Source organism: Festucalex cinctus, chromosome 4 (genome assembly GCF_051991245.1).
Source record: "Festucalex cinctus isolate MCC-2025b chromosome 4, RoL_Fcin_1.0, whole genome shotgun sequence".
NCBI classification, from domain to species: Eukaryota; Metazoa; Chordata; class Actinopteri; order Syngnathiformes; family Syngnathidae; genus Festucalex; species Festucalex cinctus.
Genome location: NC_135414.1, coordinates 21,151,144 through 21,171,668, shown reverse-complemented (window position 1 = coordinate 21,171,668; position 20,525 = coordinate 21,151,144). Strand labels below are relative to the sequence as shown.

At 42.4% G+C, this 20,525-nt stretch overlaps 1 protein-coding gene across 1 annotated transcript; it reads left to right on the top strand.

The window, feature by feature from the left end:
• Window positions 1-460: 460 nt before the first annotated feature.
• wtip (WT1 interacting protein) lies at window positions 461-19,957 on the top strand. The gene is made up of 9 exons (XM_077519681.1): window positions 461-632; window positions 718-2,138; window positions 6,563-6,664; window positions 15,139-15,206; window positions 15,656-15,718; window positions 16,198-16,328; window positions 16,554-16,605; window positions 17,020-17,088; window positions 17,630-19,957. Exons 2-9 carry the CDS (start codon window positions 887-889, stop codon window positions 17,780-17,782), a joined length of 1,890 nt encoding a protein of 629 aa, XP_077375807.1. The 5' UTR covers window positions 461-632; window positions 718-886; the 3' UTR covers window positions 17,783-19,957.
• The last annotated feature ends 568 nt before the right edge of the window (window positions 19,958-20,525 follow it).

Sequence of the window (20,525 nt, the reverse complement as noted above, 5' to 3'; positions counted from 1 at the left end):
CATAATTCCTTGCCAAAAAAGGTTCCAAAAAATATGTGAACTGTGGTACTGTATGCCACGTAAGATGTACTTGGTTGATTGTAAGGTAGGCTAGAGGGTTACATAAATTGCTTGAATTGGACACAATTGGATATTTTAATTATTGTTAACAGCTGCAGTTGTCAACGTACAGTATTCTATAATTTGCAAGTGCAATGGCACTGGCGGCCGTTTCAAGCTCTCTTGGGCCGCATACGCCCCACCGGGCCTCATGTTGGCCTACCCCCCTGCTCCACGCTGTTGTGTCTGAGGGCCGGCAGCCCCTCGCTGAGTTGGTCGCGATCATTGTTCCTCCGCAGCATTAACCACATTCCACTGGGGCGCAGCGCATCCCGTCTCCATCCCCCGCATTCCTTTGGCGCGAACGAGTCCCCCGAAGCTCCCTCCTCGGAAAAGCACATTTCGGCTTCCGTTTTCGCTCTTACAACTTCGTTGGTTACGTGTCCCCATATACACACGTACACACATTTATTCTGGTCGGCTCAATTTCTAGTCCCCGCTCACTTTGTTGTCCGCGTAGGGAGAAATGTAAGACGGCCAAACTTCAACCAGCGAGGTGAAATTCCTCCGCGCAGCGCGCCATTGACTTGACTGTAAGGACCTTTCAACTTAACAAAAAAAACTGAAGTTGACAAACCGTCAGCACGGCAGCGCGGATAAAAGACTTTTTTTGTACAGCTGCAGTAGAAACGGAGAGGACGGATATGCGGCTCACGACGACGGGGAAAAACACCTCAGCGCCGCCGCATTTGGATTTTTCGCCGTGTTTTGTGCCTCCCGAACGGACCTCTACTAGTGGTCCGCGCTAACTTGTTTCCGGACTACAAAAAACTACAACAACAACAACATGGAGCACTATCAGCACGACGTGGCTCTCAGCGCCGGTCAGATGATGGACGAGCTTTCATTGTACGACGCTTATCGCCGCCAGGACGCCGCGGGAAGGGATTTGGACTCAGCCGCGACAGCGCTCCGGCAGCAGCATCACACCGTGGAGAACTTCACGTCGGCGAACAAAGTCTACAACGCGGCTCCGGTGCGACCGGTCCAATGCGGCCGGACAGTCCCTGTGGATTTCTGCACCCCGCAACGGGAGGCGGGTTACGCCGAGGAGGGCTGCTGCAAGTCCGAGGTGGCGCTGCCCTGCTACACCGGCGCCTCCGAGAGGCAACGGCGTTACTCGCTCGAAGTGCACCGGTACAGCACCGGCTCCGCGTTCGACGCCCTCCACAAGCCGTTGCCGCTGCCCGGCAACAGGTGCAACAGCGTGTGCATGGACGGCAGGCACCACAGCCCGCGCTCCAGCTTGGCGTCCTCCTCCGTCTCCTCGCAGGAGCAGAGCAAGCACGCCAGCCCCCGGGGGAGCTTGGTGGTGGCGGTGCCCGGCCTGGCGCACTGCGAGGGCTCCACCGTCCTAAGCCCGAGGTCCAGCTACGCGAGCACGGCCAGCGACACCAGCAAGCATTCCAGCCCCAGGACCAGCTTGAACAGCTGCGACTGTTGCAGCAAGCCCAGCAGCAACCGAACCAGCGGCATCAGCATGGGCTACGACCAGAGGCACGCCAGCCCCAGGTCCAGCACGGCCAGCCAATATTCCTTCACCACCAGCCCCAGGTCCAGCTACTCGGACTCGCGCTATGGACCTCACGTTCGGGACGATTTTGAGGGAGCTGCCCCGCTTGTGGCCAGCCCCAGGTCCAGCATCTGTAGCCAGGAAGGGAGCGCCAGAGCTCCCGTTTGTGTGCTCAGTCCTCGCTCCAGCATCTCCAGCCACAGCTCGAGGAGCTCTCGCAGCTCCAGGGGGTCCATGAGCACCTACCCGGACCTGCAGCTTCCTTCGCCCAGGGCCTCCATGCTGGGGGGACACGACGACTCGCTCCTACAGGAGTTGGGGGAACTCCCGCGCCTCCATGTCCAGGAGCACCCCTCATCCCTAGAAGTGACCTCCAAAACGCCCACCGGGAGCCAAAGGTTCAAGATGCCTTATCAGGTGACCGCAAGCCGGGAAAGCGGACCCAGTCAGGCCGAGAGGCGGCTGGAGGCGCTCACCTTGGAGCTGGAGAAGGAGTTGGAGATGCATATGAAGAAAGAATACTTCGGTAAGGTGCCTAGGTGCTTTTTTTGTATGCTGTTCTGCTTGTGTTGGGAACTCAACAATATGCACATATTGTTAGTCTGACAATGTTGAAGTTTGGACTTTAGGTACCATTAGAATGAATACATTAGATTTTTGTATTTGGTACAGGAAAGGGTAGGCAGAATGCAATGGAATAAGCCCAATAGACACAGTGGAACTGGCTTCTCTCTCTTTTTTTTTTCTTTTTTTTTTTTTTGTAGTAGAATTTGTCTCGTTGGTTGTGGTGAACAAACTGTAAATCAACAGCTGGTGCAATACAGGCCTGTAATAGAAGCGCCTTGTCCCCCCTCACTCCCCCGCCCCCCTGCAAAGCCATTCATTATCTATCTAGTGGGGAGTCGGGCGCTACCAGAGCCTTGGCTGGCACACGAGCAGCGTGCATGGCGCTCCAGACAACAGTCTACGCACAGGAGTGGGCAAACTTGGTCTTCGAGGGGTGAAGTCTTGCAGGTTTTGGAGGTTTTCCTCTTCCAACACAAGTTGATTCCAATCAACAGGATCGTTATCAGGCTTATGCACAGCTTGCCGATGAGCTGATCATATATCAACTGTGCTGGAGAAGGGAAACATCCAAAACCTGCAGGACCCTGGCCCTCGAGGACTCTAGCAAGTTGGAGAGAGTTAGCCCAATCTGATCACCTGCCCTGACTGAACACTGCATTAAAGAAGAAACGGCTCACTTTTCATGAACTTAGTCAGAGAGGTATTCATTGAACAATGTCCATGGAACTTGGAGCTGTTCTGTACTTGAGTGCAAAGGTGCAGGAATGCAGTTTATTTTTAACCCCCACGAGGTTGAATGCTCAAAATCCTGTGCTTGCCACATGGATGCCTTGCGAAACGGGCACACGAGGGTTTTTGTATCCTTTTTTTTTTTTTTTAAATCTTTTTTTATCTGTCTTGTTAAACACTCACCAAAATGTTTGTCCTTGAAAGCTGGTGGGTCTTTTTATGTTAATTCGCACACAGCAGGTCCAGTAATGAGAAAGATAGATAGATAAATAAATAAATAAATACATTGGCACAAGGTTAAACCCCATCAAAATCTGTGTGGTCATAGAATATTGCAAATAAATTGAAATAATGTATTCCAGAGTAAATACGAAGAAGATAATTTTGTGATCTCAAGAATAGAAATTTTTACAACATCTTTATAGGGTAACGCAGCACACAGATATTGTTTTTAAAAAAATACATAAACATGGTCTGAAGGACCCGTCCGAACTGGCCAGATGTGGCAAATCCAGGTCCAGAAAGTAAAAACCCTGCCGCAGTTGGGCTTTAGCCACAGGTGCTTCTACTCAACCGGGAGGTAAACGTGGATTAGTCACCTCGGGAACCGGTACTCATGATATAATCCGATAAGTGTCATATGTTGCAATGGTTGATTACATATTTAGCATCTTTAAAATGTGTTTAGTGCCGTAAAATGGCTTTATTGATTTGTGTGGATACTCAAAATATTTGAGGTAAAAAGCAATTGGGTTGATTTCATTGTATTTTTTTTTGTAGTTTACTTGAAAACTGTACTGTTCCAGAGTATATGGTGATCGTTAACGTTGAACATAAATAGATAGAATAAAGATATGTACTAAGACTCAGAAACTACTGGTGACTCACTGTGACAATTTGAGATCAGTGGCCACTTCTGTCTGAGGGCATCCTGCTTGAAGTCTCACAATTGTGAGGTTCTTATGATCAATTGTTAGGATTCATCTTGATGTCAAGAAGAGCAAGATGAAGTGGACTCTTTCTTTAAATACCAATTGTAATTGAACCAGGACAGTTATTAGTTCATTCATGGATGAATCACCTGTTGCTCCTTAAGAGAAGAGCATGTTGTGGGAAAAGTACTGAAACGTTAACATTAACATCATGGGCATGTGGAAGCGAATGTTTAGAGAAAGTCAACTTAAGTTCACATCTTAAGGTTATATAGCGCATTGCAAGTTCATCTTGAAATTTTATCGAAAGCTGAATATTTCTAAAAATTGGTATACAGTATATTAAATATAATGTATGTTGGATGATTATCAAGTGTTTTTTTTTTATCCTGTGGTAATTTGTTTGGTTAAACAAACTTCCATAATATACAGTAAAAAGCAGGAAACATTTGCAAATCATAACAGTGTGTGAAATAGGAAGGTACTCTATACAAAGAGAGGAAGTAATCAGCAGTGCTAATTTTAGTGACTACTCTGTGAATGTGAATAGCTTTTATGATCTAATATAAGCAAAGTGTACCCGAGTCTATCTGAAAGGGTGTTTTTTATGTTGCCTCTTTAAGAATACACAGAGTGACCTTGTGTTTCGAATGATGAAGATTTCAATTAATTGATTGTCGGCTTCTTTACTGCTTAATAATGTCGGCCATAGTGAGCTTTTTTAGTTTAACAGGATCGTTTTTTTATGCTGTTACCATTAGGGATGAGCATGATTATGCATTCATTGACAAATGACACAAGTTCGATTTGTGTGGTCCATTTGTGCACTGCGAGTGGTGGCGACCAATTCAGGGAGTACCTCGCCTGTTGCCCAAAGACGGCTGGATCGGCTCCAGCATACCCATGACCCACCCCAGTAAGGGATGCGCTTAGGAGAATGAATGTTTACGTTTACATGAAAATGCAAAATGGAATGGAAAGAAGAAGGCAAAAAATATATTTACACTTTTTAATAACTTGATACTTCAATAATTTTACACTTGAGTTTGCATCATATGTATCATACAAAAGGATACAATTTATGAATTTTAGTCGATATCGGTCAGCCCTCAGTTTCCATTTGAAGCGAGTTAGACAAAAGTATGAAAAACAATTTACATAATCTTACATTCATGTATAATGAATATGTAAATTAGTGTAAAATTGAAAGCATTTTTGATTATGTATTTTTTTTTTTTTTTTTTTTTTAGTAGTACTTAAAAAGAGCTCCCTCGCACAACCTTTTTAATGTCCTTAACATTATTAAATAGCATATAATGTTTTGATGGTTTAAATTTTTTAATTTCCTGTCATGTGCATTGTGCCGTCCAGGTTGTACCCCGCCTCTCGCCTCAAGCTGGGATAGGCTCCAGCACACCCACGACCCTGATGAGGAGATGTACCAAAAACTGACAGAAAGTGCGTGGGAGGTGGGAGGGGAGGGGTAAAAGTGTATCAAACATATATATATGGTGTCTCTTACCACGATTTTCATTGATTGTGGATGAGTCTGGAATGTATCCCCTGTGGTGATGGCAATGTTAATTTGATGGTGGCAAAGTTCTTAGTCATAAAAAAACTTTTTCAGAAGAGCTGTTATTTTTTTTAAAACATTTACACTCCAGAATACACCGATATGTTGTGCATTTTTTTAAAATGATATTTTTCTTAATTACCAAGAGAAGATAAATGTTAAGTTTACCGTTACCTGCATTTCATATTTTCAGTATCACACCAAGCTTTCATGTTTTTTACCGGTACTTTTGTACCCCATATGCACAAATACAAAAAAATGTGATTACAACCTGAAGAATGGTTGACACTACAAATACACACCACTCCTCTTATTAAATATAAAATACTCTGGTGCTTAACATGCCAGTAAGCATGTAAGAAGAAAAAGCCACTTTTAGCCTTCCTTGTAAGTTGTAAGGTTCAAGCCACTCTTTGCATCTTTGTTGTCCTATAGTATTTTCAAGATAATTTCCTTATTGTCTTATTTTTCCCGCATGTGTCGGGAGGGGCGATGGCCGGTCGGGCTCACGTCCTGTCGACGCCGTGACCCCGGCCTGACCCCAACCAGGCTTTGACCCCTCACTCTTTGAGGAATGTGACCTCATGCGAGATTGTCTTGTGGAGCTGCTACTGCCTCCAAATTTTATTTTTTATTTATTTTTTTTACAAGGTCAATGTTAATGTTGATCTTCACCAATACACCGGGTAATACAGAAACTAGGTCTTCTTTAATATGTAGAATGTTCAAATAGATCTTGGTACTAACACATTGTAAACATTTTAGAACACAAGAAATGTGCAATTACTTATAAAATGTTATAGTATTGTATTGTCTGCTCTGGGTTAGTTATGCACCTTTAAGAGGCGGAACCTGGTGTGGCGACATGACATCAGTGCGTGTGAGAGCCTGAGCTTGAGGTCTGTTTTAAAGCTACAGTAAGGATGCTGTTAGAACACAAAGAAAATGATTGCTATGAAATGGAAATTTCTGAGAATCAGTAGAGAGTTCCGCAACGGACAATACATGTTCCCCAAATGGCGGCAATACTACGGAGATGCTGTTTACCGCAATATAATAGGGAAACCCTGTACAGCATTGATGGTCATTATCACTGTGCTCACGTATGCGTACTTGTCATTAAATCAATCCAATGTTCTTCTTCTACAGGTATCTGCATTAAATGCGGCAAAGGCGTGTACGGAGCCAGCCAAGCTTGTCAGGCCATGGGGAATCTTTATCACACCAACTGCTTCACCTGCTGTTCCTGTGGTGAGTGGGAAAATGTTATGTTAAACAATATACTAATAAAGTGCGTCACAAAGTACAACAAAGTTGACCTGCTGTGAGTGCGAGCGTGTGGACCAAACACATCCACATCGGCGGTTGCCATAGTGACCGATGGATCATGCTTCAATGCACTCGTCCTAATGCATATTTCAAATGCCAGCGTGTGTGAAAATTCTTCATGTTCACGCTTATGCACGGAGCAGAATCATTGCTCGGGAGACATTGTGGAACTAGTATGAATATCATATCGAATTTATATGTATATATATATATTTATTTTTTATTTTTAACACTTTTCTTTTTTTTTTTTTTTTTTTTTTTTTTTTCTCTAAGAGCTCAGAATTGTTCATTCGGTAGTCTTACCGATTCAACGTCTTATCATCATTGCTCTTTTTTTTTTTTTTTTTTTTTTTTTTGTGCGTGTGTTTGCGTGCGTGCGTGTGCGTGCAAATACGTATAAATTTATACTCATTAATTCACCTAAAGCCTTATAAATATCCCATTACCCTTCGCCTTAACCAGGTACTTCAGAATCTTGCCAGAGCCGTGAGGTTTAAATGGTCAGGAGACCAGAGAAAAGGTCAGAAAAAAATAAAGAGAAAAGAAATATAAATCAAAGTGAAATCCAGCACCGACCAAACACTTCCTGCCTTCCCCATGATTACAAAATCAAAGTCTTACGCCAACCCCGGAAGCCTCTAAATTCCAGCAAATTTAGCGAGATCTCAAGAGACCAGAGGAAAAATTAAAGAGAGGAAGGAGGGAAGGATCGATAAGGCAGAGTGAGATCCATAGAAGCCAGTACATCCAATCCATCAAAGTGAAATCCAGCACCAACAAAACCCCTCCTGCGTGGTTACAAAACCAGAGTCTTATGCCAACCCCAGAAGCCTCAAACTTCCAATAAATTGAGATCTCAAGTGACCAGAGGAAAAACTAAAGAGGGGAAGGAGGGAAGGATAGATAAAGCAAAGTGAGATCCACAGACACCAGCACCCACTGATTCAAGGGGCTGTGGGAGGGAGAGGCTACTTCTGTTGAGTTTCAGTAGATGCTGGTGCGACGGATCTGGCATGCATAAGGACCACCACCAAAAAAAGAAGCCGTCAACCGCGGTCCAGCAAAGCGAGCACCCTTACACCGTGAATGTGGCCCCACCCAGTGTATATACAAGTGTGTGCGTGTGGTGCATTAAAATTGGGAGCAGGTGAGTCGGAGCAGAGGGAAAAAATTTCCCCTACTCCGACACTTTAACACTTTTCTTTACTCTGTGTGTCAGGTTAGATCAGTGGTGGGAAACATTGGTGCTCAGGTGACAAATTATATCTAATAAACCTTACCAGACATATAAGCCAGGTCAATTAATCAATTATTAAATGAAAAAAGTGACTAAAAAAGAAATACAAAAATGAGAAAGTACATTTTTATTATGACAGGACTCTTAATGATATATAAATACCCAGTTGGATTAAAGAACAGAGTAGGCTGGGGCCCTACACTATGTTTTGTGCAACTTTTGTTTTCGTGAAAATTTTTTTTCGGATTCTAAATTGTACATTCCAAAGATATGCATGGCAAGTAAATTGGGCGCTCCGAATTGTCCCTAGGTGTGCTTGTGAGTGGTTGTTTGTCTCTGTGTGCCCTGCGATTGGTTGGCAACCAGTTCAGGGTGTACCCCGCCTACTGCCCGAAGCCGGCTGGGATAGGCTCCAGCCTATCAAGCGGGATGAAGCGGTTAAGAAAATGGATAGATGGATAGTACTGGTTCGGTGTGTTTTTGAGAACCAAACCATGTCTATTATAAAAATTGCTTTTTGCGCTATCATGTGGCATCTTGGAGCCACACATGCTGACATTATTTGTATTACTGTAATTAAATCTCCAAATCAGTTAAAGTACAGTGTGTAGAGTGTGTGTGAGTAATATAGGTTCCTGTCACCCGACTCCAGCCTTCCCATTTCCTGGGGAAACAAGGGGAAGATGTCAGGAGAAAGCCTTTTAGCCAGGTTGCTCCCATTCATACGTATGCTCCACACGGATACTGATCTGCTTCTGGAAGCGAAACCAAAGCCGCATACTTTCTTGTTTATTGTGTGGGGAACAGTGTCCAGTTGCTGGGATTGTGGGATTTCTGGACCGTGTAGCATCCGACGCGAGAATTATGGTTGCATCTATTGGGGGAAATCACGTTCCCCATTAGCGGTTGTTTGAAACTTGGCAGGCTGCCCCTCCTCTCCACAGATGGTTTATGGCTCATGTAAACGATTCTGATGTATCATTTGACCTCAAGTTGAATGGGAATGTTTTCTTTTAAGCAGCAGTCTTGTCATAACACCCTTCAGTGATAAATCAGGAGCTGCGTCCGTGTGACTATATTAGATTTTTTTTGGCTTTCTTTTTATTTTTGTTGTTGCCCAGACAGCTCGGGCTTTGTTTAACCATGCATAATTGAGCCCTGCTCTTGGCTCACTCCCATGGTTGCACCCTTTTTTTTTCATGAAATGACCAAGAATGCAAAAAAAAAAAAACACTACCCTCCTCCCCTGGAGCCAACCTTTCCCGGAAGACCTCAATCGGATGATCAGGGTGCGTACCAAACTCTGGCATGTGCCTTCATAGGCAAAAAAAAAAAAAAAAGTCACAAGCCAAATGGAAAAGCTTTGTTTTAAGGTTGAGCAAAACACAGGTAATTTACATTCCTTTTTGTTCACATCAGACCCCCTCTCCACCATTTAGGAATAGTTTCACATAGACACAAGGTCAGAACAATCACTGTTCACATGGATCCCGCAAAAAAAAAAAAAAAAAATGTTGAACCTCCATAAACACCAAAGAAGAAGAAGACGGACCAATGTGTATAAGCGGGGGAGTCAATCAAATACCGGTATAAATGTTTGTTTTATTTATTAAAACTTCCTTATGCTTAAATATGAATATTTTTTAAATTTTATTTTATTGTCTACAATAAATTAATTAACCAATCATACCCAAACAAAAAAATATATATATACCGGTATTTTTGGAGGTGCTGGAATCCATTTCAAAACATTTTAATGGGGAAATTGATGTGCTATACAAGTAATTTGAGTAATGAGTTTTGTCACAGAATAAATTAAACTCTTAAGTTACTGCCACTCTATCAGTTTCATGTTTGGTAACAAGTGAATTTTCTTGGAGGACTTCAGGTACAATCTTTGTAAAATCCCCGAAAAGCATCCCCTTAAAACCAAAATGGCCAACTACCTGTGCGTTTCACAGTATATGTTCATGACTTTTGTGTGTGTGTGTGTGTGTGTATCCTGTCATGATGAACATGGTGGCATTTTCTAATAATTTTTTTTAACACTCAAAAATTTTGATCAGCAAGTCAACCAAGCAAGTCTGCTCAAGGTCAAGGTCTACTCCACAGTTTAAATTTGGCCTTCTATCTGACCAAGCAATTGTACTCCAGACACTCAATGATTATTATTTTCCATGAGACTTCTTTGCATGCCCCGGATGACTCATTCGTAATTATGACATCAAAGCAGGCGGCCTATAAAAAGTGCTTAGAAAGCCCAACAGTCATACCTGACAGACGGCGGCAAAAACAGGAACTTGGGAAAGAAGGAAACATTCTGTTCCTCGTGCTTTTGTTCCTGCTGTACTCAGGCATATTACATCTTTAGAAATTCAACGTTTAATGTGTTTAATACATTTCTTGGTCAAATTAAACGTTTTTTTTTTTTTTTTTTTTTGTTTTTTTTGGGGGGGGGGGGGGGGGTTGTTTTGTTTTTTTGTTTTTTTTTTAAACCAGGGTGCGAGTACTTACTGTAAGCTGAGGCTCGACCCTTGTGACACTGAATGAAATTCCAATCAGTTTTGGCCTGTTTATTCCAAAAGAGATGTTTATATTGGGTATTTTTATTTGGTTTGGGCTCCTAACCCGATGCTAATCGAAACTTTATGCTTCATGTACAACAGGCTATAGTTTTTTAGAAGTGCCAGGAATGGATAAGGTTGGGAATGCAGTCACGCTCTATCACAATTAAAACTATTAAACTATTTTCGTCATGTAGTCATTAGTCTATCCAGTAAATATTTGTAAGTGCTTGAAGCACTGACTCTGGTGATCAGGAGGGCTAAAATAAAACTTTGCATGTCACGGCATGCTGATCCAAGTGCCCGGATGCGCCACTCTTGTCTTGCTTTCCCCCCAAATTCGTCAGTTTCAGCTCGATTAGCCCCTGATTGTAACATCAGATAAGACTGGGCTGGAATGTTGTTGTTTGGTTTTGACATTTCCCCGTCTTTCCCTGAAGGGCATGGGGGCACTTAGTGGTCAGAATTCTGGGAGGGTTCTTTAAAGGCACCCTAGCTACATCAAAATGGATCAGACATGCTATCATGATCAAAAATTAATTAACCAAAAGCTGACTTTTTGTCATTTTAAAAGTGACCGCCAAGTTTTGAAAAAAAGTCATCTTGTATATTCTGCCTACTTGGTGCAGATAATTACAGGGGTCCTCGATTCGTACGGCAGCGACGTAACCCAAGTCAAAATATGCTGTAGTCTGTCACTAACCGACGCAAGCGCAGTCGTTTGGTCATGAACACGGTAAATATTTGTATGTACTCGTGTGTCAGGTTTGTTGTAAATCAAAGACACCCTGTAAATGTATCAACAATCTCTATTGACACTAAAATCCCTAGAATTGTCCATTAAGCATGTGCTGATTTGTCTTTACTTTGTTTTAAAGGGGAAGTCAACCTTGAACATTTCTTGAGAATAATGTTTTGTGACCTCACTAAACATGCCATTCTGATTAATATTACATTTGTAAAATATGAGTTATGAAGCAAAATCCTGTCATTTTTAATCCATCTCAGGGGGCGGACATTTTGCCATTTGCTGTCGACTGAAGATGACATCAGAGTTGCTCAGGGCTCCGGCAACGACCAATCACAGTTTACCAGTTTTCTGAAGCTGAGCTGTGATTGGTTGTTACCTGAGAGTTGAGCGACTATGATGTCATTTTCACTCGATTTTAATTGTCAGCCAGGGGCAAAATAGCCGCCTTCGCATATTGATAAAAAACTGCTGGATTTTGCTGCTTATCTCATATTCCACTAACGCATAATTAACCAAAATATCAAATTTAGAATAGTGGGGCTACATAGAACATATTGTCACAGAATTTTGCGGGCAATTTCTTTGCGCAACAAACATAATATTTTAAACAGATGTTTTGCAATTAAGGTACCAATTCACCTGGTCTAATTGATGCACTTTGGTCAAAATCAGGTGGCTAAATTAGCCATTGAGCTATAAATGACTGTATGTTATTTCAATGTCTTTTAAAGTTTCAGGCAGCAATTAACGGGACCTCTGCCCCTGTGGCGACTCCTTGAAATGATTGTCAAACTTTTGACACCATGCTCAGCCCCACCCACATGAGATGATGTTGGCAAAAATGCTCCCTAGGCCTCACTTTGTACAGTACACTCCTGCCTTAGTGGTTCCGCTTTATTTAATGCTTTAGTTGTCCAAAGATTGCCGGATTGCCGAAAATGCAGCTGGTGCTTTGCGCCTCTGCCTGGTTTGTCTGCTGACAAAAGGCCGGAGGAGAGCGAGGGGGCAGGCAGGGATCCCCCCCCCCCCCCCCCACCCCCACCCCACCTTCCCCCATCCTTGTTCGGGGGCGGGTTTGAATGGGACCAGCTAGTGACCTCAGGCAGAAGGAATGTCCCCGTTTGCTCAGTCGGCCCGCGTCAACGCCGGGGCCCTTTTGTGTCCACCTCCCAGACTCCCAGAAACCTTGAAACACCACGCCGCCCCCCCCCCTCTTCTCTATAATCTCACTCTTCCTGCAAGGTTAGGCCTTTTGAGGACGCGAGGGTGGCTTCCTCCCTCTGCGCTGGCTAGAAATGCTAATTGCTCCTCAGTCTGCCTCGTCTTAAAAGTCTCACCTATTGTGTGCGCGGCATTCCTGGGCTCCTCGGCCCATTTGTGTGGGTGTTAACGTATGACCGTCTCCCGGCATCGTGGTGACGTTTGAAATATAGCGATTGCATAAATTTCACTCTTAAATGAGAAAGACCTTTTTAGCCATTAAACCAACGTTGGCCAGGGACAACAATTAAATCCCGACTAACGCCGCAGATTTACGATCTTCGACATTGCCTCCCCCCGCCCGGCTCGAGTGAAGTCATCGCGCTGCCGCAGAGACGCGGCGCAGCGTTAAATGAATTTGAAAAGGGGGGGCAAACCCCGAAAGATGCAGGAGGAGCGGGGTGGGCACAAGCGGCCTGTTGCAAATTTGCCCCTTTAGATCACACTCGGCCTCATGAATTAAAAGACTCGTCCGTGGGAATTTAGCTTAACTTCAGAGTGCACCATGAAGTTGTTAAATAATTTGGTCTTATTTAAAACCAACAAAAGTTCTAAAGATAAAAGCATAAAGATCTACAAAATGGTTGCTCTAGGTCAGGGATGCCCAACCTTTTTACACCCAAGATCTACTTTTCAACAGCTAAGCTCTGGAGATCAACAAGTTCAAGTGTCAACATCACAAACACGCACCACATGCCTTATCCCTATCAATCGTAGCTCATGTTTACATATTTGTTGTTTAATGCCACCACAGGTTCCCTTTCTTTGCCAATGCCTTTGTTGATCAAACAAACAATCTATGCATGAGAGTAAACAAGAACAAAAATCTTAGCGGCTCTGATCGCTAGCTGCAAGCAACTGCTTACCGCTTTCAATTTACAGTCACGGAGTTCACGTATCATTGGTTAAAGGTGACCTATTTTTTTGTAACACAAAAACGAATTAATAACACATAAACATCCCTGCACCCCTCACAATTAACTTAGGATCGGTCCACTGTGGTTTTTCAATTTACCATCACCAATCTGTCGAGAATACCTGTTTGGGAAAACACCCTATGAGGAATTTGTCAAAGTACGAGTCCTTAAATGTGCCCAAAATGGCTGCTTACAACCAAAATGGCCAATTCAATTTCAGGCGCGGCTCCTTGAAACTTTCTCATACGACCAATTAAGACAGACATGAACCCTCAATTTTGTGTTGATATGTGAAACTGGTTCTGCGGGCTGATTTCTCACTTTCCACTTTTTTTTTGATTGGCACTTTTCCTTACACTTTTGATGGCCTATATTAAAATTTATGTCAATTTAATGTTGCCCTTCTAGGATCCTTTTTTTTTGGGGGGGGGGCAAATTTCTCTCATATCATTTGGTCATAGTACGGGCCCCTTTAATTCTACTGAAAGGGCTGCGTCAAACCAAAATGGACTTGGTCCTGTTCAATTTCGGGCATTGTTCATCCTGTTATGATTTATATCCCCACCCAATTTTGTGTTGATTGGTGAAACTGCTCCCAGTGGCTTTTCTCTTGTCTTACTGTCCAAGATCCTCAGACTTCCATTTTCAAATCAAATGTTGGAAACTGGAGTACTAAAAACTACACAAGCACAGGGAGAACTAGCAAACAGCACAATAACAGAGTTCCGGTTCCAAAATTGCATTTAACGCACAAATAATCATGATGTAAATCGGTTTTATGGGTCATACCAAATATTGAAAAGGGCTTCAAAGCCTTCCCAACATCCTTCGTGTGTCAACGATGGACTTCCTGTCTCCATTTGGCTATTATTGGCGTGTTTGTGAGCCTCTCACACAATGCACGGAAGAGGAGGAGGAGGAGAGTGTGTGCTTTTGGGTGTGGGGTGGTGTGAGGGATGGAGGGGGGGGACAGTGGGGGATGTAGAGCAGTCTGCTGTATTGATCGTGAATGGAATCCTATTGAGATCGGTGGTCAGAGTAATTAAATGGAGGCACAATGTGGCCTGCTTTGGGCCAGACCATCTGCTCGCCGCCTGACCTGCTGCTGTCTATTTAAGGCTACTGATTAAAATAGACCAACAAATGTATGAACTAAAAGTTTTACCTCAGTAAAATGTAAAAAAGTTGCCAAAAATTTCTTATGTTGGCCTTTTTCCCTTTTTTTTTCCATGTCACTGTTCTCTCTATACACATAAGATTTTTGAAGTCTGATTTTATCTGTCACACCAGATGCTGGCGCTGACCACATTCAATTATCTGAACTCAGGAAGTTGTGTTACTGTATGAAAGCACGCACACTTGTGGCAATATTGTCCATCATCTACACATCCATTAAATATACAATTTATCATCTATCCTCACCAGGTATTTTGTTATGGCTCAGATCCGCAACGTTTGAAGTATCTCCGTATGGAATGCGATAGTAATAAGTACAACCTTGAGTCTCACTGCTTTTAATACTCATCGTTTGAGGGAAAGAAAAGCCTCTTAAGTGCTAAGAAAAATCAAAACACACATACATAGTTAATCCCTGACTGCTCGCTGAATTGAAGTCTCACATGTACTTTGTTCATGAATTGTATTTTTTTTTTTTTCCCGTCTTTTAGGGAGGAGGTTGCGAGGGAAAGCCTTCTATAATGTCAACGGGAAGGTCTACTGTGAGGAGGACTTTTTGGTAAGTCACTTATTGAAAGTCATTTTCAACATTCAGATGTACAATAATGTCAGAATGTCAGAAGCAAAAGCTTTTTTTTTTTTTTTTTTTTTCATTTCAAAAAGAAATCAAGACACTCACAACCAGACACTGCAATTAGAGTTTGGGAACACCCATCCAATTCATGCTGATTTTCCTCAAATTACCCTCCCTTGAGGAGGTTAATTAGCTTGCCCCTTGAGGGAGTTGATGACAGATGGTCCATCCAGAGTGTGGAGATGCACACACATTCTTAATGACGTGTTTTATGAAGGTTGTAAACATATTTATCACAGGGTTGGGCTCGATACGGACCCACCAGATCATTGGGCTTGGCTCCACTTATGTGACAAACTGTTCTAAAAAGACAAATAAATAAATAAATAAATCAAAACTAGGATACTAAGTCTTGCCTCTGATTTCTTCCACAGTATTCTGGTTTCCAGCAGACAGCTGAGAAATGCTTTGTGTGTGGCCACCTCATCATGGAGATGGTAAGCTAACCAACATTAGCAAAGATGCTAGTAAAGTGGAATAGGGTTCACTGACAACTGGACAAGTGCTTGAGTTGACAAAAATCGGTTGTTTATGTTCTTATTCATAGACCAAAATCACAAATACTCGCTAATTTGATTATTTCAATGGCGTCACCGTACTACTAAATATAAAACTGTCGCCTTATTTATAAGTAATGAAGTAAATTTTTGTGGGGTCTTAGATATAAAAACATTAGCATTTCTTTTCATAACACTGTTGATAATACCCACCATCAAAATAGTTATTTTGGTCATGATTAGCGTGATATGAAATTCTCAGCTCTACAGCGGAACCGCTTATGTTCAACCACCATCCACTTTTTCAGGAGTTTAAGGTTCTGCCATGTTTGCATTCCGACTTGATTCCATGGCTTATTGGCTTCAGTCCAAAGTTTTATTTATCTCCTTTCTTTTGTGCTTCCCATGCGGTGGTGAAGATCCTCCAGGCGCTGGGCAAGTCCTACCATCCAGGCTGCTTCCGCTGTGTGGTGTGTAAAGAAGGTCTGGATGGGGTGCCCTTCACTGTGGACGTGGAGAACAATATCTACTGTGTCAAAGACTACCACACGTAAGAACAGCACTCTGCTCTCTACTGACGATCCCTGGAAGAAGCTGACATTTTCTCCATAGTTTGGATTAAACGACGCTGAGACCTGCATTCGACTGAGTCACATTTTAGTCATTTAATCATCAATGGTGGCCGCATAATTTTGCACAAGATTTCATCTATCGCTATATATATATTTTTTTTAATAACAATTGAATGTTGCTATGTGGTCCTTTTCCATTGCAGGGTTTTTGCTCCCAAGTGTTCCTCCTGCAATCAGCCCATTCTCCCAGCTCGGGTAATCACAATGCACAAACACTTCACATGTACAACAAAGTCAAGCTCTGACTTATTGGGGATATATTACAACACTGTGGCCATTTAAACATAGGGATCATGGGTGAGTACCGGTATCAGTATCGGGATGATACCAAGTCCGTGGCCGATTTATGATCAGGAACTAGAAATGAGAAGAATAGAAAATTTGCATTAATTGCATGCAGTTTTAAGAAAAAATTGGATATTTAGGACTATCTTTTTTTTTTTTTAATTAATTAATTTGTTATTTTTTGGGGGGGCGGTGCTTTATATATCAAAAGGTACTATTGGTATTGGTATTTGGTATCGATGACCACTCAAGAGTCCTCATACTAATATTGGCCTGAAAAAAAGTATCATTGGACATCATCTAACACTGGTTTTGTCCCATCAGGGCTCTGAGGAGACCATTCGGGTAGTCTCGATGGACAAGGACTACCATGTGGAATGTTACCACTGTGAGGTGAGGTCACATGAGCGCGCACACACACACGCATGCAACAAACAGAATGGGTCATTTACTTATAATACTACAGATGATTCAACTGTCCTGTTTACATGCTTCGGTCGGTGCTGGTGTTTTGGCTCACAACAGACTTAAAATGAGCTCAGCGGTTACCTTTTGAGGTCTAACATGAACAATCGGGCATTTTTTGCTGGTGGGAAAGTTGTTTGAGGGAGACATTTATTTTTCTTAAGTAAATGATACACATGGTGACTAATTGCAGCTATTAGAAGGAAGGCCACAATTTAAGGGGGAAAAAAGTGAAAATGGAAGAAAATACAGCCCCTGAGGCCAGTTTCACTCAGCAGCATAAAATCTGGTTGGCGTGTCTATTATGAGAAGATCCACAAAAGTACCGGAAAAGACACAGGAAGCCTTCTGATTAGTTTTAATCTGCCATTATAGACTCATTTTGGCAGTTTCCAAAAGTCCTTTAAGGGCATCCACTACAGTGGCTTTATATTCTATTGATCTTGAAATTGGTTGTTATTTCCACCAGGACTGCGGCCTCCAGCTTAACGACGAAGAGGGTCACCGCTGTTACCCTCTGGACGGGCACCTTCTCTGCCACGGCTGCCACATCCGCCGACTGCAGTCCCAGGTACCGGGCCCCCCGCCCCCCAGCTACCCGCTCCATGTCACCGAACTGTGAAGGGAATAGGAAATGAGGGGGCGTTGAAGACCCCCGTCTGCCGAGATGCCAACCCGAGCAAGATTGCACAGTTTGGGTGACGTGTCCACGTGTAGTGCCCGGATCCTGGATTCGCCACCACTGGCTGGATCAGTCAAGTCAGTCCAGTGTGGCCATGCAAGCGACCTGCTTTGAGCTGGGAAGGGCATGGTGGGAGGTCATGCCAACCCAACAATAAATAACCGCCGCCAAGAGGGGCCACCGCTGGCCCAGAGCGGCAATATTGTGCCTTTTTGAGCGGTTTCTCCACATAGCCGCTAACAAGGGATGAGCTGACGCCTACCAACCCCTTTCCGTTAACGCTGACATTCCACGTCGTAGACATCTTTAAGCAAGACCTCCAGAGATTCACTGTGTTTTTAATGATGACAATACAATGCCAGACACACATAGATTGCGTTTTCTACATATATAAATGCATATATTGCAGATGTTCTCTCACAAGACGCTCGGGTGTCATTTGTTGCTGTCCTTGCGTCATTTCAATGCGAGTGATATGAAAGATAAGGAAGTGGTTTGTCAACAACTTTGAAAGCCTGGTGCTGCTGGTCCCGCCCGAGTTTTCCCAAATAAGTCATTTCCACCGCTGCCATTGGGTGGTGCTAATGAGCTTCAAGTTATCTTTTTTTAATTGGCACTTTTCCTAACCGCCAACTTGCTGTTTTTGTTTCGAGAGTGAGCATGTGCAACGGTGGCAGGACCACCAGGATGTGCACCTGGCTGCGCAGCAGCAACACCCAAAAGAAAAAAAAAAACATTGGTTGGTTTTTCACCAAGACCTCCGCCAAGGCTTAAGAGCCAATGAAAAAAAATCTAAATTCTAAGATTTGATGAGTATGTTGAGTTGGATTTACACTGTGGCCAAATCTGGGTGCAATCCCGATTTAACTTGCTTTGACATCCAGTGCCTGTCAAGGTGTGTGCAAATCAATTTTGACACATAACTAACTACCCACCACTTTGTTGGACACTTGATGGGGCATGCTTTGGATCTGTGCGTCCAAACCTTTTCAATGTAATTCTCCGTGTTGATTTTCAATTAGAGTCCAATCTGAATTCACACAAATGTAATTCAAAGAAGATGCAGTTTTACAGATGCATTGTTTGCATGCCATGTTTGACATATGATGTAGCATGCTTTGGATTGCAAGGTGCTAAACCTTTTCACTTTCATCGTTCTGATTTTCTGGTACAAATTAATGCCTTCATTTCATTTGACCTTCCTTTATGAATACTAAATACAGTAAATCCCAGAATTATTCATTTGTTGATCAGATGTTAAAGTTTGGTGAAATTTAGCTAGATTAATTCTTGTTTGTAATTGGAAAATAATTTCTAGCTATTTAAAATGGCAAAATTCACAAAATTCAATGTCAAAATTCCAGATTTTAGTAAAGATAATTATTATCCATCATTGATGAAAGAAAAAACATTATACTTAATGATAGGACTTTGATGTTAACTTCCTTGGCGGAGGCAATCCGAAAATCCATTCACATCATTTGTTGCTGTTGACTAAAATCACGATACGTGCTTCTCCATGAGCTCTTATAGGCTCTGATTGGCTCAAATCAACTTTGGTTCCGCCTCTCAGGTGCAGGATGCAGGGACGGACGCCATCTTGTTCCCGCTCAATACTACTGACTAGAATGTGTCCATAAACAACACACTGATCACAACTAACTTACCATATTGACGCGAATGTAACGCAAATGATTGTTTCTACCTGACATTCCCATCATCACCTTGTCTTAATTCACCTTTATTATTATTATTATTATTATTATTATTATTGTTGTTGTTGTTAAAACAAAAGTACTAGCACACGTCTAAGCATCCCTTGTATATAAAGAGTCTAGTTTTGTATTTTTTTCTCTCGGAAACCGAGGAGAGGATGGCTCCTCCTCCGACTTGTTAGTTGCCATAAAGCACATGTCACATGATCTTTTGTATCTCGATGATTATTGTTATTATTATTACCTAGATGGTCCATAAGAAAAAAAAGACTAGAGCTATTTATCTAAACATGGAGAGAGAGAGAGACAAATTATTTAATGTATTAAAAAGAAATCAGGATGTATCGTTTTAACTGTAGAGGACATAATATGCTATTCAATAAAGTGGTTTTGTAGCTAACTGCAACATTAAGAGTCCGTTTTTTGTTGAGTTGGTTGGAATCCGTAGGCTTCTTGTTCTGGTGGATGAACAGTGATGGAAAGTTTGAAGACTGAAGTGCTCAGGAATAAGAACAAAAACCCTCACCATAATACTACATAACTACTATGATATGTTGGATATCATTCAAAACCACTCGGATCTGGTGAAAGAATAATGGTGAAAAGATGAAATGTATAACAGTGACGAGAACATTACAAAAAGTTATATACACTGACAAAATTGTTTTTATTAATTTATTTTAACTAATGTACAAATGTAAAGCAAATGTAACACACAGAAAATGGAATTGACTAATAGACCCTTCCAGCTGACGTCACTGCTTAGCTTGCTTCCGCTGCGCATCCCATAACAAATGAATGTACAGAGCTTGATTTTCGGCGAAAAGGTGGGAAATATGTCTAGTGTCACAAAAAAACCTCCCGAGTAGGACACTCCATTACTGCGACTCATTGAAACCGGCCGTTTGGAGCCGCTAGCTACAAAAAGGAGTTTGTTGGAAGGCAAAGCGGAAGCTTAAGGTATGTTG

What these genes read in the sequence shown, in the direction of transcription:
- wtip (XM_077519681.1), top strand. Translation starts at nt 887, where the DNA reads ATGGAGCACTATCAGCACGACGTGGCTCTCAGCGCCGGTCAGATGATG. An exon ending in ACTGTGAGGAGGACTTTTTG is followed by an intron (nt 15,207 to 15,655) that starts GTAAGTCACTTA and finishes TTTCTTCCACAG; the next exon opens with TATTCTGGTTTCCAGCAGAC. An exon ending in TGGAATGTTACCACTGTGAG is followed by an intron (nt 17,089 to 17,629) that starts GTGAGGTCACAT and finishes TATTTCCACCAG; the next exon opens with GACTGCGGCCTCCAGCTTAA.